The sequence below is a fragment of the Protopterus annectens genome, chromosome 1.part2 (genome assembly GCF_019279795.1).
Source record: "Protopterus annectens isolate FY-2018-M chromosome 1.part2, PAN1.0, whole genome shotgun sequence".
Lineage (NCBI taxonomy): Eukaryota > Metazoa > Chordata > Ceratodontiformes > Protopteridae > Protopterus > Protopterus annectens.
This window is the reverse complement of record NC_056727.1, coordinates 1,066,922,570-1,066,938,669: the sequence shown is the minus strand read 5'-3', so window position 1 is coordinate 1,066,938,669 and position 16,100 is coordinate 1,066,922,570. Positions and strand designations below refer to the sequence as shown.

The following is a 16,100-nucleotide window of genomic DNA, read 5'->3' as shown; positions in this document are numbered from 1 at the left end:
GGCTTCCTTGCTTTCTGTATGTTCAGTAAACCAGTTTTTCAAAAAACATTTTCATGCACACCTGGTAACTGAACTTTGTAACTGTTACAGAAGTGCATAAAGCATATTGTGCCTCATTTAAGTTAATGTTTCCTACACACTTAAGTTGTAATATCAGAGAGCAGAAAGTTTGCCTTCTTTTTCTATTTGCCAACATGCTTGAAGCATGTGAATGTTTATGCCACGTTTGAACAGACTTGGTACATCTCAGGGCACAGTAGCTTGCAGCAATAGTAGCAGATAATATTTGTAAAAAGGTCCTGAAGTTATTTCTAGTAATGAATTACTCATTTTATTTGAAAAAAAAATTGTGACAATAAAGTTATCAGTGAGTCGTACTTAATATTAGTTGTCTGGAATGCTTGATTTAGCTCCTAACTGACAACTGGGTGTTTTTACAGAGATTCTTTGACATCTTCAGATTGTATTAATATTATTTTATCTTGAATTCTAGGACTAAGATTGAAAAAGAAAAGAAGGAACGAGTGAAGCAGACTGGTCTAATCAGAGTAGAAATGAATCAATCGCAAGTAGTTGAAGACATGGAGAGAGAACGCCGAATGATCCAACTGCAGATGTGTGAGGTAAAAGCACTGTATGATGGCTAGCAGTATCCGGTAACCCATCCCTACTGATGTGAATTGTTACTTGTTTTTATTAATTTACCACTGCTGACCTTTAAAGTTGTACTGAGTAATGTCATTTAACGCGGAAGAAAAGCCTAAAAGTGCATTTAGTGAGAAGGTCTAATTAAATCTCTAAGGTAACGTTTTAACTTTGCGGTGAATAGATTTTACAGCCCTTTTACAGTGCGGTGCACTTTCATTAAAATGTGCAGCTCATCCCACAGTGTTCACTGAACACAGTGAATCAAATGTAATTGTGTCTAACAAAGGCATAAGCAGAATGGACAATATTTTTGCTAAATATGCCTTTAAGCAACAAGGGTAATGTTAAAAGCTATATAATGAAGACAGTGGTATACAAAACGACTTATTAAAAGTCATAGACCTGCTATCTGTGTTTTTAACCACAAATCCACCCCTCCACAGCTAAAATTAGCATTGCAAACATTGCAGTAGCCACATTAAAAGTGGCACAATCTGCAGTTCACTATTGCATTGTTTGTCTTGTCCTTGTCCATTACGACTTACGTCTTCACTGACTTGCACCAGTGTAGCAAGATGGAAGTATGAAGACCTTTGTATTGCAGAATGGTCTTAAAATGTATGGTACTCCATGTGATGTGATTGTATAGTAACAGTAGGGCATGGCAAGGTTTTAGGTAATTCTGGTATGTATCTGTAGCCGATGGCTTTAATTTAGCCACTTAGAGTGAATCCTTGTTACCAAACTGTTCCCTCACTGCAGTAAAATATGAGTTACTATAATCAGCTGTTGTGGTGTATTAGAAAGGTGAGTTGTGAAGTAAAAGGTCGGTGGTGAATGAGGGTGTTAAATGACAAAATAAATAAGCAGATTCAATAACAAGAGATGAAGATTAATTGAGCTAATCAACTTAAATTGGAATTTGTTCACATAACCTGTGTGAAGAAAGGGGGTAGAAGGGGTTTGTGTAGCAGTCATTTGTGACTTTGTGACCCATTAGCATGATAAGGATGTTCTTGAGAATGGATACTGAAAGGAAGATTAATTTAAGATGGGTAAGAAAGAAAGCACTGGGGAGATCAAGAGTGAAAAAGTGTGGATGTAGGTAAAAAGTGGAATACAGTGACATAAAAAGTAGAGTGAAAGATGGATAAGGCAATAGTACAAATAATTTGTACCAAGTCATGTGTTTACAGTAATAAATAACAGAAGCATAGCTAGGTCATTTGGTGTTCTTGGGAGAAACACAGTCTTTGCAGAGGTAAAAGACCAAAGGGGGAGGAAAGCTCTTTTGTTGGCTGTAACTGTAACAAGCAATTTGCTGCATTTAACTAGCATGCGGAGCACTTCAGCAGCAACTAGAAGTGCAGTGTTGGTATTCATTTATGTCCTCACAACTTCATGAGCCAGTGGAGGTATGGCATGGTGCACCATCAGCACCTGTCGATTACACCCCCTAAGCAGCTTGCACCTGGGGCAGTCACCCCCATTCTACCCACCACATTTGCAGCTGTGGCAAATATTAACATACACTGAAAGCTGGAGAGGGTAAATTATTGGACAAATGAATAGGGTTGGTGTTCAGAATGAGGTAGGGGAAAGTTTGGGCGTTTTGGCAGTACAAGCTTGTGGTGCGTGTTAAGTTACTGTGATGTATGTTTTATCAGGATCCACTATGCGATGGGAATATCACAGTCATATTATTCTGCTATGTGAAGGTCTGGATAAATGGGATATTGCATAAACCACAGAGATGCTACTGTTTACCTTTGCATTGTTCACTAGACTTGCATGTTAGAAACTTTGAAATTACTTGATTTAAATCTTGAGGAGTATAATTCAAACAAATGTCTTTTTAATATTTACATTTGGCATGGGCTCCGTTTAATTGCTTTGTCAATTTGTGAAACATTTTCTGAAACTGTAGATGCTGCATTCTTCTGTGACTGTCAAATGCAGAGAAATGCTACACTAAGGAGTCAAGAAATTTGTACTGCATACTGTCGTATAGGACCCGTATTTTGTTGTTTGCTTTAGGGTGAAAGTAACTTGAGTGAACTCTGCTTAGATCCAGGAGTAGACAAGCTGGTAAATATTTAATCTTTTAAAATTTATTTTCCTTGCATCAGGCTGCTGAGAATTTGTAGGATTTTTATCATAAAAAATGTGAACTTACACATCCTCAGATTCACTATAGTACATTCTGCTTATAGCAGAAGGTAGTAAGTAAATTAGTTTTGCTTAAAATTGCAGATTGAGGATTTTTTATTTATGTACATGTTTATTGTTCACTTTCAAAAACGTATATATAAACCATACTTTCTAGTGATATTTCTGTAAGCTAAAGGACAGCTTCTAATTTGCTATATAGGAGGTTAGACTTTCTTGCATTATAATGTCATTTTTTTCGGGGGGGTCATGTTTACATCCTTGTTCCCCTATTATCATCGGGTGTCCACCCTGCTCATACAATTGGTCAGCTTATTTCTCTAAGAAGTGACAGCCTTGTAGCTCATTAATTCTTCTATGTGGTGTGTGTGTGTGTGTGTGTGTGTGTGTGTGTGTGTGTGTGTGTGTGTGTATATATATATATATATATATATATATATAGATATATAGATATATGGGGGTGGTGAGCAGCAAAGGTGGTGTAACCCAGGGAAAATGGGAGTCTTACTCTTGGGCCTACTAGTCCATTTTTTTGTGTATGTCTATATTGTCCCAAAGGCTGACTTACAGAGAGAGTATGCAATGGCATGTCTTCCACTTCTGTGAAAGCTGTTCCGTTAGATATCCCCTTGAAAGTGACAACCTCAAGTAATCCCTGGTTTACACCAGGAATTTCACTATTTCTACACAGGCACCCTGTTTTGTGACCCTGGGAGTGTCACTCTTTTGAAATGCATCCTTTCAAAGAGTTAGGCATTTTGGGTTAGATTAATCTCATGTTGAAAAAGTGACAGTTCATCCTAGTAGATGCAAGAGAATGATCAGCTGACATTGATTATGAGGCTTACGTTCAGACTATCAGTTGTTCTGTCGGATACTTTTACTACAGCAGAAAGCTGCTGTACTGTGTTTTTAATGTAGCAAAGTTGATGGAATTGTTTTATATATATATATATATATATTTGGAGAGAGAGACAAGAAATGAAAATGTAAGTGAGAAATAGTGTTAGGGACAAATTATTAGTATGTACAGGGCAAGAAAAGATGTTATTACTTCAGTGTCACTAGCCTTTTGATTCAGATGTAGTCACTGCCTAAGAGTCAGAAGATATGTCATAAAGCTTGCTGTTACCAGGGACAGTAGACTAAAAACTTCTATGTTATTGGCTTTAGTACTTTGTATTTACATTTGATGTAAATATTGTTATTAATTTAATGTCATTTATCAGGGAAGTGATGTCATTAGTTGAATGATTATTGTTGTTATAAATACTAGATTATACAACAACCCCCCATTAATATTCAAAAACGTGCACGCTGATTGGTCAGTGTGCACATTGTAAATCAGAGTTATAGTAATGGAAAAAGGTCCGGTCGCCCAGACGTTTTCCATTACTATAACTCTTTTTTTACAGCAACAGAAAACACAAGATCTCCATTGCTTCACAATGTCTCGCTATGTTAAAGGAATTTAACATAGCGAGACAGCTTTAAAAAAAGCAACGGAGATTCTCCGTTGATTTTTTTAAAGCTGTCTCGCTATATTAAACTCCTTTAACATAGCGAGACAGTTTGTAAAAAACAACGGAGATCTTGTTTTCTCCGTTGCTTTTTTCAAAACTGCCTCTCTATGTTAAATGGGTTTAACATAGCGAGACAGCTTTAAAAAAAGCAACGGAGATTCTCCGTTGATTTTTGTCAAAGCTGTCTCGCTATGTTAAACCCATTTAACATAGCAAAACAGTTTGTAAAAAGCAACGGAGATCTTGCTTTCTACATTGCTTTTGCCCACCGCTCTGATGTACTGCATAGGCATACGCATGCGCAGTATATCAGAACTGCTGCAGAATACCAGACAGCTGTGGAAGGGCAGCACGGAGGCATTATACAATGCCATTATTTAAGAAAAGTAAGTATTTATTTCTTAAATAATGTCATTGTATAATAGCAATAACCCACTTCTGGGTGTGGGTAATGCTGGATTTACCCACGGTTAGCTTTGTTTGGCCACTCTGGCTTCACCCTCATGACCAAACCACACCAACTGTGGGTAAATCCAGCATTACCCACAGGAAGTCAGGACTGGTAATACCACATCCACTAAGTGACCAGTCATGAGTGGGGTACTTCTTTGGTCTGTGCTGGGAATGCTCCTATTTGGCATCTACTTATCAGAGGTAAAGGCTAATGTCAAGGGCCTTTGTTTGACCAAGTTTGCAGATGACTACAAATTGGGAGCTGTCATAGGTTCCCCCATGACACAAACATTTTACAGGAGGATCTAACACAGACAAATGGTTGGTGCCAAAGTTATGGATTAAAACTCAATGCCAAGGAATTAATTATAGTGTCTTTTGGGAAAACTGCCAGCCATGCTAATTACTCCATCAATAAGACACACCTAAGAGTTGACCAGGTAGTCGGGGATCTGGGAACATGTGTAGACAGTAATCTGGCCTTTGACCAACATGTGCCAAGGTAGTAGGAAAATCTTTGCATGTCTCCATCTTATAAGTAAGGGCATGGCATCCAGGTACAATGAAGTCAGAGTGCCACTTTATTCAGCCCTTACCAGATCCATCCTTGAGTCTAATTCCCCTTTGACATGCACCTGACTAGACATGCAAAAGTTGGAACACTCACAAAGGTTCATCACCAAGAGATTCTAGGTAGGGCATAAACATTATCCTTTATGGATCACCTTAAAGCCCCATCTCTATACTCTTGTCTCTTACAGGTTACTGGAAGGAAATCTATGCCTGGCATACAAGGCATCCTCAAATCCAGCTTGCATGGCGCTTTTGCACATTCGCAAAATGAACGTCAGAACCACTAGATCCAAGGATTTAAATTTTGCTTGTGACATAAATAAGACATGCTGGTGAGACAGATATGTGTCTTAGAGGTACCCATGCTCTGGAACAGGCTTCCCATTCATGTGAAGTAGAGTCCATCCCTTATCCTATTTAAGTGTAGCTTGGCTGTTGGATGGAAAATCAGAAATTCACCCTGGGTGGGGTCCCCATCCTATGTCTCTAATAGAGGCAGACAGCAATGTCCAAACTAATATAATATCCCACATAACTTCTAGAAACTTCCTAACTAAAATATCCCCTCCTAATAAAAACCCATGATACACAAGGACACATTTGGGTTGGATTGCTCGGCTAGGCTTATAATGGCCCTGGTGGTCGATAGCCTATTATATACCTGTGAACCTAACAACCACAGATGAAACTTGAAGTAGAAGTACAGCTCAGAAGCATAGAAACATGAATATTTCTAGATGAAGATGCAATACTTAAACTTAGTGACTGTAGAATGTAATCATTTAAAGCCAAGACCTGCATTAGAGCCTGTGATAAGAAGGTGCATGCTAACATTTCTGAAGAACCACTGCTAACAGTCTTGTAATGGTTAGAACACATTTTGTTACAAAGAAAAATACAGCCAGAACAGAAAATGAATGTTCTGTAAGGCAAATGTTGTCCATTCATCTACCCTACACCAAAAAGCACGATGCCTCATTGAAATCCTAAGTACAATACAAGAGACAACTAAAGTAGGAGGCTAGCCAGCTTGCTTGCAGATTATGATAACTTGTTTCAGTAGATAGGTAGGAGCTTCATATAGAATACTTGGCTCATCCTGTAGGGTTATTGCCACAGATGAATCCCTTCCTATCTGAGGGAAAAAGGTTTGCAAAGTAATGTGCACAACTACAGAAAATAGACATGAGACTAACCGCCTGTTTATACCATCTCTGGAGAAAGGAGCAAACAGAACAAAATGTTCTTTTAATAAGTTGGCTCCACATTAAATGGACTGATCACAGCCTTCATTTGCCCATACACATGTATACTATATATAAATCAGTAAAACCCAGCTGGATTACCTGCGTTACTTGATATTTCTTATCCTTCAGCTGATCATCTAGTCTTGGATTAAATCAGTCCAGAGTTTTGTTTGAATTCACATTGTGAGTGAGCCCATTTCAAAATAAGATAACTTTCTTCTTAGACCATTACTTCTTTAAATTCAGTTGTACAACTGGTCAGTTGGGTTTCTGTGGTCCATTTCCCTAGTCTTAGCCTGTTAACCTCCACAGTTCAAATCTATGTACCTCAATCAAGCATTCTTCTGTTAAGGTCTTTTATGCCAAATAAGATCCCAAAAGAAAGCTCTTTGTGAAAAGCAAGAACAATCTTAACAATTTCTGCTGTCCGCAGAATAACAGCAACCCACACCACTAAATATAGTGTGCACACTTAGGACTCCCTCCTATGTTTCATGCTTGACCCCTGACAGCCTTGCACCAGAATACCTCATTTTCCCTTTCACTGGCTTGTCAAACAGTAATGTCTTTTCATCTCTATATTTAATTAGTTTTTTCCCAATATTTTTTAAACATTTTTTTAACACTTGAAGAGACATGGTGGAATAGGGATGGAAAACAGTGGAATAAGTAAGGAAAGATTGGTACATTCAGGTATAATTTTTGTACTTTTGGAAATGACAAGGGTATTATTTTTAAAAGCAACATTTTGTAAACAATAAAGGCGATACATGGTATGCCATGTAAATTCCATAGGAAATTGGAAAATCTTTGTGTGATTTGAAATAAGGGTTTAACCCTGTGCAGAGGAGGTAGGTACTAATTTATGTGACTGTAGTGAAATATTTCTATAGCAATGCACGTCATTCTGTAGCCCCAGAGGGATCCATCCTCTATCAGAAAAGCGTGATATGTGAATGTACCAAGTCATTAAAACCTAGAAATAATCTAGCCTGTGAGGGAGGGATATTTGCTGGCACTGGAACCACAAACATTTTGAGGTTATTAAAAGTATTTCTTGCTTCCAGACCTTTCCTACTGGTCCTTTCTACCGCAGCAAAATGGGTTAGTCCCAGTCACTTAGCAAAACATGAATCTGGTCCTAGAGAATATCTTGGCAGAATGGCAATCAGAATGCCTGGGACACATGATGGACAGAAGGGTGGTGGTAAGAAAAGAAAACTGTATAATTTTCTGTGCAGAAGCCTTTATAGTGGTGAACTAGTGGAAACAGGGAGCAAAAATAAAAATTCTTAACAATTCTTGATCTCCTTTCATCAGCTCTTCCTTTTCTTAAAGGGTAACGTGTTACTAGTAGAATCACGATAGCTTAATAACTGCTTTGCATACATTTGTATCAAAAGCCAGAATGGAGGCTTGCGCCAACTGTGCTTATAGACTGCATGCCTGACAGTGTATGCAGCTGGTGTTCTCCAAGTGTCCATAAAGTTCTGCAGGATTTGGAATATCTAGTTAGTGAAAGCAGTCCTATAAAGGGTCGACAGTCTGAAGTCTGAAGTCATGTGTGGCCTTTTCAGATACTGTAACCATAATCTCTTTTAGTAAGTATGTCCTGCATTGAATGCCACATATAGCCCATCAGTTCAGCCTTAAGGACCCAGAGTTCTCACCAATTGTCGTAGTACAGCATATAGGGGTTCTGCTCTCCAGACAGATGCTAAATTCAAGGCCCTGTCTGCCTGAGTTGGTGGTGGCTCAGGTGGATGTAAAAGATCTCACAGCAGCTGTCGATAAGATTAGGGGAATTTCTCTGGTGTCCTCACCAAATTTCCCTTAGATGTTCTTCGTGTTTCACTGTTGCAGTTATCACGTTTGGGTTATCTGCTTGCAGTAGCCCTCAGTTGGCCTGATTAGCAAAGTCTTGGGTCCTGTGTTGGTTGCTGTCTCATGTTCCATGACGTCAGGCAGTCAGGGGTATAAAGCATGCAGCTGATGCCATTTTGTCAGTCTTTCTTGCCGTGTGGTACCTGAAGCAGAAACAGTTCGAAAGTGCCGGTCGGCCGACTCCTGAAATTTTCGTTTTCGAGTTTCAGAACTGAAGTCTTCAACTAAAACTAAATACCCCGTTGGGGAAACTTTTTCTTGCTCTTTTCGATGTCAGTAAAAGTCAATAATTGTATTTCTTGTGGAAAGCAAATACCTCATAAAGATTTTCCTCCGTACTGTATTCCTTGCCTAGGCCCTGACCATGACGTACCGCACTGCCGGTTTTGTGCCTTATTTAAACAACGAACTATTCATCGTTGGTATATTTACACTTTTGAATATTTCGATACTCGGTTCAGTTATCCAGATGTGGCTACGGTAAGCCACTCGACTACCGACATTCCGAAAAAACGCAAAGATAAAGACAGAGACAGGCTGCCTAGGTCCAAAGCTGCTGACGATGCTTCTCCTAAGCTAGTTGCCAGTTTGCCGGTACTCAGTGAGGCACTTTTGCAGCCCCTGATACCCGCTACTTCAGATTTGCAGGCCTCTACTGAGACCCATTTGGAGTCCGGTATGCCGCGAGATGCTTCAGCTGTGGAACCTGCGGATGTCTCTACCTTGGATGGGCCCGGAGCCGCTGTGCAGGCATTGGATTCTGAGGGTGTATTCAGGCCTACTGACTTGCATATTAAACCAACGCCATCTTCTTCTTCAAGCTTAAAACTCGATCCATGCCTAGAAAACCGACGCGCAGACCACATGGTCAGGCCTCTATGCCTAAAAAGCAAATGATAAGAATGGCTGAAGACCTTATTACTTTAATCAGGGGAAGTCAACCTTCCCCCTCTAAAAGACCTAGGACTGAATTTGGCTATGATTCTTCTGATCAGGATTCTGAAATTTCTGTTTCCTCTAATGACCAAGATTTACTCTTATCTACCTATGAGGGTTCTAATGCAGAAGACTCAATTCCCTCTGCTTTCCCTCCAGAGGATTTCTCTTTTGGTAAAACCTTGCATACTCTTAGGAAACATTTCCGCTAGGAAAGCCAGGATTACGCTGATTCTAAAAAGAGGCTTAGGGATTTCTTACTCCTTCCCCCAACACAGGCCTTCAGCTATTCCCCCCTGTATTGGACATTGTTGATGATGCCTTTACGGAGTCTAGGTTGGCCCCTGACTCCTTACCTCCTGCTCCCAGAAAACCAGATAGATATTACAGGGTTCCTAACTCTCACAAGTTCCTTTTTAAAAAGCCTACTGCGGATCCTGAGACCATTTCACAGGAACCCAAGGGCATAAAGGCTACAGCTGCCAAAAATCCTACCTCCTCTGATAGAGACTCCAGGGCGCTGGATAGGTGGGGTAAGAAGGTATACACTTCTGCAATCTTGGCCATTAGGGCCTTAAATTGCTAGTTTAATATGTTAAAGTATCAGCAGCACATTACTGGATTGCTTATGCAGAAAATTATGTTGATTCCTGACAGTGCTGAAAATAAGGATTTACAGGATTTAATGCATTCTGCTGAACAAGTTGGAAAACATAATTTACAATATGGTTTTGATTCACTAGAGGCATCTTGCAGGGCCGCTGTTACTTAGAAGGCATGCTTGGCTTAAGGAGCAATCTTTGCCAGATCATGTTAAAGCTAAATCGTTGGATGCTCCCTTAAACCAGGACCGCCTGTTTGACAACAAAGCAGAAGAAGTTCTTAAAAAGATGGAGGAAAAAGCTAAATCTATGCAGACTGTTAAATATTTTTCTGCAAGTGCAGCCTCCAAGATTTAGTAGGCATTGGCCCTCTAAGAACTGATCCTTTCCTGCCTCTTCCAGACCTTCTCAGTCCAAACCCAGCAGAACACTCCGGCTTCAGTCCCAAGGTACACACAGAACTAAGCAGTGGGGGGCTCCCACTTCCAAAGCAGGGAGTAGTAAGATCCCCCTTATGGTAAACTGCCTCAATCATTTAACTTTAAAACTTCCAAGCACTTCTCAACTGACTGCTCCTTTAGGGGGAAAGATTGCTCTGCAGGCAAAAAACTGGGAACTCATTACCCAGGACAAATGGGTTTTAAATATAGTTTCCCAGAGATACAGATTCCACTTACACACTTCACCAACCCCAAACGGTTAGCCAGTTGTACCCCTAAATCAGTTGGCAGAGGCTCCAAAGCAAGTTCTGTCTCTCTTAAGTATAAGGGCTTTTCAAACTGTCCCAGAAGAGGAAAGGGGACAAGGTTTCTACTCAAGACTTTTTCTGGTGCCCAGAAAAGACAACTCATGGCATCCTATCCTGGACCTTTCAATCTTAAACACTTTTTTTGGTGATTCCAAAATTCAAGATGCTAACTCTTCACCAGTTGCTTCCTATGCTAGGCAAAGATGCCTGGTTGGCAACACTGGATTTAAAGGAAGCCTACCTGCACATCCCAATCAGGGAATCTTGCAGAAGATACCTATGCTTCAAAGCAGGCTTCATGCACTATCAGTTCTCTGCACTGTCCTTTGGCTTATCTACTGCGCCCAGGGTATTCACAAAGTGCCTAGCTCCAGTCATTGCATTTTGCAGGCAAAGAAATATTCAAATATACCCATACCTGGATGATTGTCTAATTCAGGCAGAAAGCCAGGGCGTACTATTGAATCACCTGGCGTTTGTACAAAAAGTGCTAACTTCTCTGGGGTACACCATAAATGAAAATAAATCACATCTGGTACCCTGCCAACAAATTATATTCCTGGGAGCAAGCTTGAACACAACTTTCCAGATGGCTTCCCTCACGCCAGATAAACAAGTTCATTTGACAGCTTACTTCAAACTTATGGCCACAAAGACCCTTCTATCTGCAAGACAAATACTGCAAGCCTTGGGGTTCATGGCCTCCTGCATTCTACTAATTCCATATGCAAGACTGCGTATGAGGAAACTACAATGGTATCTAAAAAGCCTATGGTGTCAACATTCTCTGGATCTAGAGTCAATGATTCCTACCATACCTTGTCTACAGATAGAGTTCCTTTGGTGGGCAGAGACCTGCCACCGAAACAAGGGACTGCCATTCACTCTACCTCCTGCAGCCCAAACCCTAACAAAAGACGCATCAAACTTATGCATGGGGGTCTCACGTGGCTGGGAAGTGCATTCAGGGCAAATGGAACCCAAGTCAAGTGCACCTGCATATCAATCAAAAATAAATGTTAGCTGTACAGTATGTTCTGACAACCTTCAAGGACCGCATTCCTCCAGAACAACTATTGGTAAAGACAGACAACACCACTGTTATGTGGTACATAAACAAGCAGGGGGGAACCCACTCATACTCTCTCTCTGTAGGCTAGCTGTAGCTCTGTGGAACACAGCCTTGAGCTACCAAGTGCACCTACAGGCTCATTTCCTGCCAGGAAAGCTAAATATACTGACAGACGATCTAAGCAGAAATCTCATGGACCCACATGAGTGGAAACTGGAACCAAAGATATTCAGCATGCTGAGAAACAAATGGGGGAGCCCAGAGATAGACCTGTTTGCCTCCCCCCAGAACTATCAATTGGACAAATTCTGCACAAGGACTCCCACAAACAAGCTTGGAAAGTGGATGCCCTGTCCTTCATTTGGAAAAAATATCAGTTTATGCCTTTCCCACTGTGCCTCTCCTCTCCGAGGTACTACTAAAGATCAAACAGGACAAACCAAGGACAGGTACTGATTGCACCAGTCTGGCCACACCAACACTGGTACCCCCTCTTGTGCAGTGTGTCACTGCTGGCACCATGGCACCTACCTCAGACCCCTGCTCTGCTGTCTCAGCAGGAGGGCCAGATTCTGCATCCTCTGCTTCAAACCCTGAACTTGGCAGCCTGGCTAATTACCTGATCTCACCATTCCCATCCCTCAGTAAGCAAGTGATGGATGTCATTCTGGAGGCAAGGAGGCCTATTACTAGAAAATTCTATGCTGAAAAATGGAAAAGATTCTGTTCCTAGAGCCAAACTCATGGGATGGCCACAGCAGCACCTAATTTACCTCAGATTCTTCAATACTTAACTGAGATGCTTCAAAAGGGCCTTTCCTTTTCCTCCATCAAAATTCATGCCTTAGCCATTTCAACTCATTATAATACAGAACCACCCCTCTTCTCTCATCCACTGCTGAAGCAATTGCTCAGAGGCCAAAAACTTAAGACCACCCAGGAGAGCCTCTACACCAGCCTAAGACCTTAACTTTGTGTTGGAAAAGCTCACTCTACCTCCCTTTGATCCAGCTGCAAGTGCAGAGTTGAAATTCCTTTCTTGGAAAACAGCTTTCCTTCTGGCCATCACATTAGCAAGAAGGGTGTCTGAATTACAGGCCCTTATGGCTGTGGAGCCTTTCATCATCTTTCATGTGGACAGGGTGTCCCTCAGGACCAATACCTCCTTCATGCCCAAGGTGGTATCCACTGTGGCCCTTAATCAGTTCATTCATTTGCCAACTTTCTTTTCTAATCCACAGAACAAAGGGGAACGAATACTGCACCCCTTGGATGTGCACAGACAACTTAGATTTTACCTGGACAGGACTAAACCTGTCAGGAAATCTGAATGGCTGCTGGTTGCATTTGATGTAGGGGCAGAGAGGAAAGTTATTTCAAAGCAAACCATTTCTAAGTGGATTGGCCATTGCATTCATTTCTGCTATAAGCACCATGGAAAACCTACCCCACAGGGGATAATACTACATTCAACCAGGGCTGCATCAACCTCTATAGCCTTTCTCAGAGGTCTCCCTACCAGAGACATCCTAGAAGCTGCTACCTGGAGTTCTGTACATACCTTTACCAAGCATTACCACTTGCCAATTTTTTTTCTAATTCCAGAGCTGGCTTTGTCACTGTAGTCCTGCAGGGCCTTATAGCTGGTTCTAATGCTATCTAATTGCCTCCTCCCATCCTTAGCTTTGGGAATCTACCCAAATGTGATGACTGCAACAGTGAAACACAAAGAACATAGTACAGTTGTGTACACTTACCATAAATGTAGATGTTCGAGTGTATTCACTGTTGCAGTCCTGGTTACCCTCCCTCCAGCCCCCTGACTTCTATTGTCTATACCTCTATTCTTGTTTACTATGCTTAAAGCTTTCTGGTATATTTGCTTTTTGTTGGAGGTGTAACCTTGTATATAATTGCTTCCCCTTATGGGGGTACCTGACATATGGGGCAAGAAAAACTGATAAAATGGCGCTGGCTGCATGCTTTATACCCCTGACTGCCTGACGTCATGGAAGATGAGACAGCAACCGATGCAGGACCCAAGACTTTGTTAATCAGGCCAATTGAGGGCTACTGCAAGCAGATAACCCAAATGTGATGACTGCAACAGTGAATACATTAGAACATCTACATTTATGGTAAGTGTACATAACTTTACTTTAGTTTGAATGCCATTTTTGGTCTGCCCTGAAAAAGTACTGTTTAAGACCAACCCAATCAACAAAGCATGATTGAGTAAATAAGTGAATGAATGAACTGAAAAAAATGACCCTTTACAGAAGCATCCTTTCAAAATATATGTAAAGGTGGACTAAACTACATCTCTAATTATGGTTTTGCATCTCAAGCCATAATAGTAGCTGTACTATAGAACAGCATGTCACCCTGTGAGCCCACCAGCCATGGCAGATGAACAGCCATTATCTGCTTTTAGTGTATCATCCGTGGTTATTAGTATTTGTCCATAAGTCAGAGGGCAAAAATAGGCAGCATATGGGCTAGCAAATAAAACCTTAAATCCAAGAACTGAACACCTTTTTCATTTTTCTAGCCTTAATTTCCATCCAAACTTTGGGTTGTACTAGGACCAAGCAGAAGATACTTCATGCTCCCACCTATCCACCACTGCTGCTGGGGTATTCGCCATGTGGTTTGTCAAATGATACAGAATCCTAGGTACCAGGATTGTGCTGTAGACAAAAAATAATTAATATATATATATATATATATATATATATATATATATATATATATATATATATATATATTCCCCTTCGGTATATATTTCTCTGACACAAAAGCCGATATCAGAGGACTGTAACTAACCATGTTTGCTGATGAATGCAAACCAGGTAGTATAAATCCCATTCTGATATTCAAATTATCCCTCAAAGGCTGGACCAGACAAATGTTTGGTGAGATAATTATGGTCTTACCGTCAACACCAAGAAATATAGTGTAGTTCTCTGTAATAGACCTAAAATCACTACTACTTGCCATATAGATAACACTCCACTTAAGTGTGACACAGCTACCAGGGATTTGGGTACATATATTGATACATACATACAAATACATACAAATGTTTCAAGCATGGGCATTAAAGCCCTTCTAGCTTGCCAATATGCCAAAACACTTGTTCCCATAATAAATGTCCAGGCTGTTCTTAAAAGTATCTAAACTAGTACTTGCTTTAATGTAATTTAGTATTGGTTGATGACACTCTCCTTTGACCACCACATCTCTGTAATGGTTAAACATATTTCTACCTTGTACAATTTATCCTTCTTGGTTTCTCCTCCAGGCCCAAATGAGTTAGTCTCACTTTATTTATCCCTTATCAAGTACGTTGTTGTGCACCCTTCTATATGTACCTCCCTAACAACCTAAACTAGGTTGAGAGACCTTGGCATTTCCTCACCAAAAAGATTTTGGGTCTCAATACCCTTATCTACACTGACAGACTAAAACCCTGTCCCTTTACTCAGTGTGATACATACTACAAACTCCTGAGGGGTGATCCGTGCTTAGGCTTCCATGGTATGAATGACAATACTCTTTTTGAATGCCTTCGCCTAAGTAGAATCAGCGGTAAAGCAACACCTGCTATAGAGACCTAGACCTGTACTACCACATCAGCTATACCAGATGGTGTAACAAATACCTAATTCAGTGTAGCCCCCATTCTGGATTAGGCTGCTCTTCCTTGTCAAGCAGAGCACTTTTGTAGAATCTTACAAAATTAGTATGGAAAATTTTCCCCAGGGCTATGTGGAGAACATCTACTTAATAGGGGACATTAGTCTACCCACCAATATTGCTTGTTATAACTGAGCTTTTTTATGGTCTCCTAGGCTGTAAGCCTAGTAAGACCCTATGAAGGTCATTTGGTAACACGTAGGTTTTCAGCCAGTTCTCCAATTTCCTGTGTGATTTTTTTGTACATCATGCATGTCTATTTCTCCAAATTCTTTTGTGATTATTTAGAATGTCACCCATTTCAAATTCCTTCAGTTTCCTATGTTGTTGTTCAGGATGTCATCTGAAAACCATTCCTCCAATTTCCTGCATGATTTATAATAGTACCAGGGCAACTAATTTACAGTTCTCAAAAAATGAAACTACAGTTTCATGAGATTAAATCCAGGAATTATACTTGTGAGTTTAAGTGTAATTTCTGGTCATGAATGCAATTTCAGTCTAATTTTCATGTCAGTCAGTTTATATGCAGAATTAAAAAAATAT

The 16,100-nt window shown here is 40.4% G+C and overlaps 1 protein-coding gene across 2 annotated transcripts in view; it reads left to right on the top strand.

Annotated features, from left to right (window-relative positions):
* The window catches only part of LOC122792230 (arf-GAP with SH3 domain, ANK repeat and PH domain-containing protein 3-like), a 1,314,966-nt gene that overhangs the window by 851,725 nt on the left and 447,141 nt on the right, over nt 1-16,100 (top strand). For both annotated transcript variants that reach the window (XM_044059977.1, XM_044059976.1), the window contains exon 6: nt 494-623. In XM_044059977.1, the coding sequence (XP_043915912.1) occupies nt 494-623 (130 nt within the window). The remainder of the gene's footprint in view (nt 1-493; nt 624-16,100) is intronic.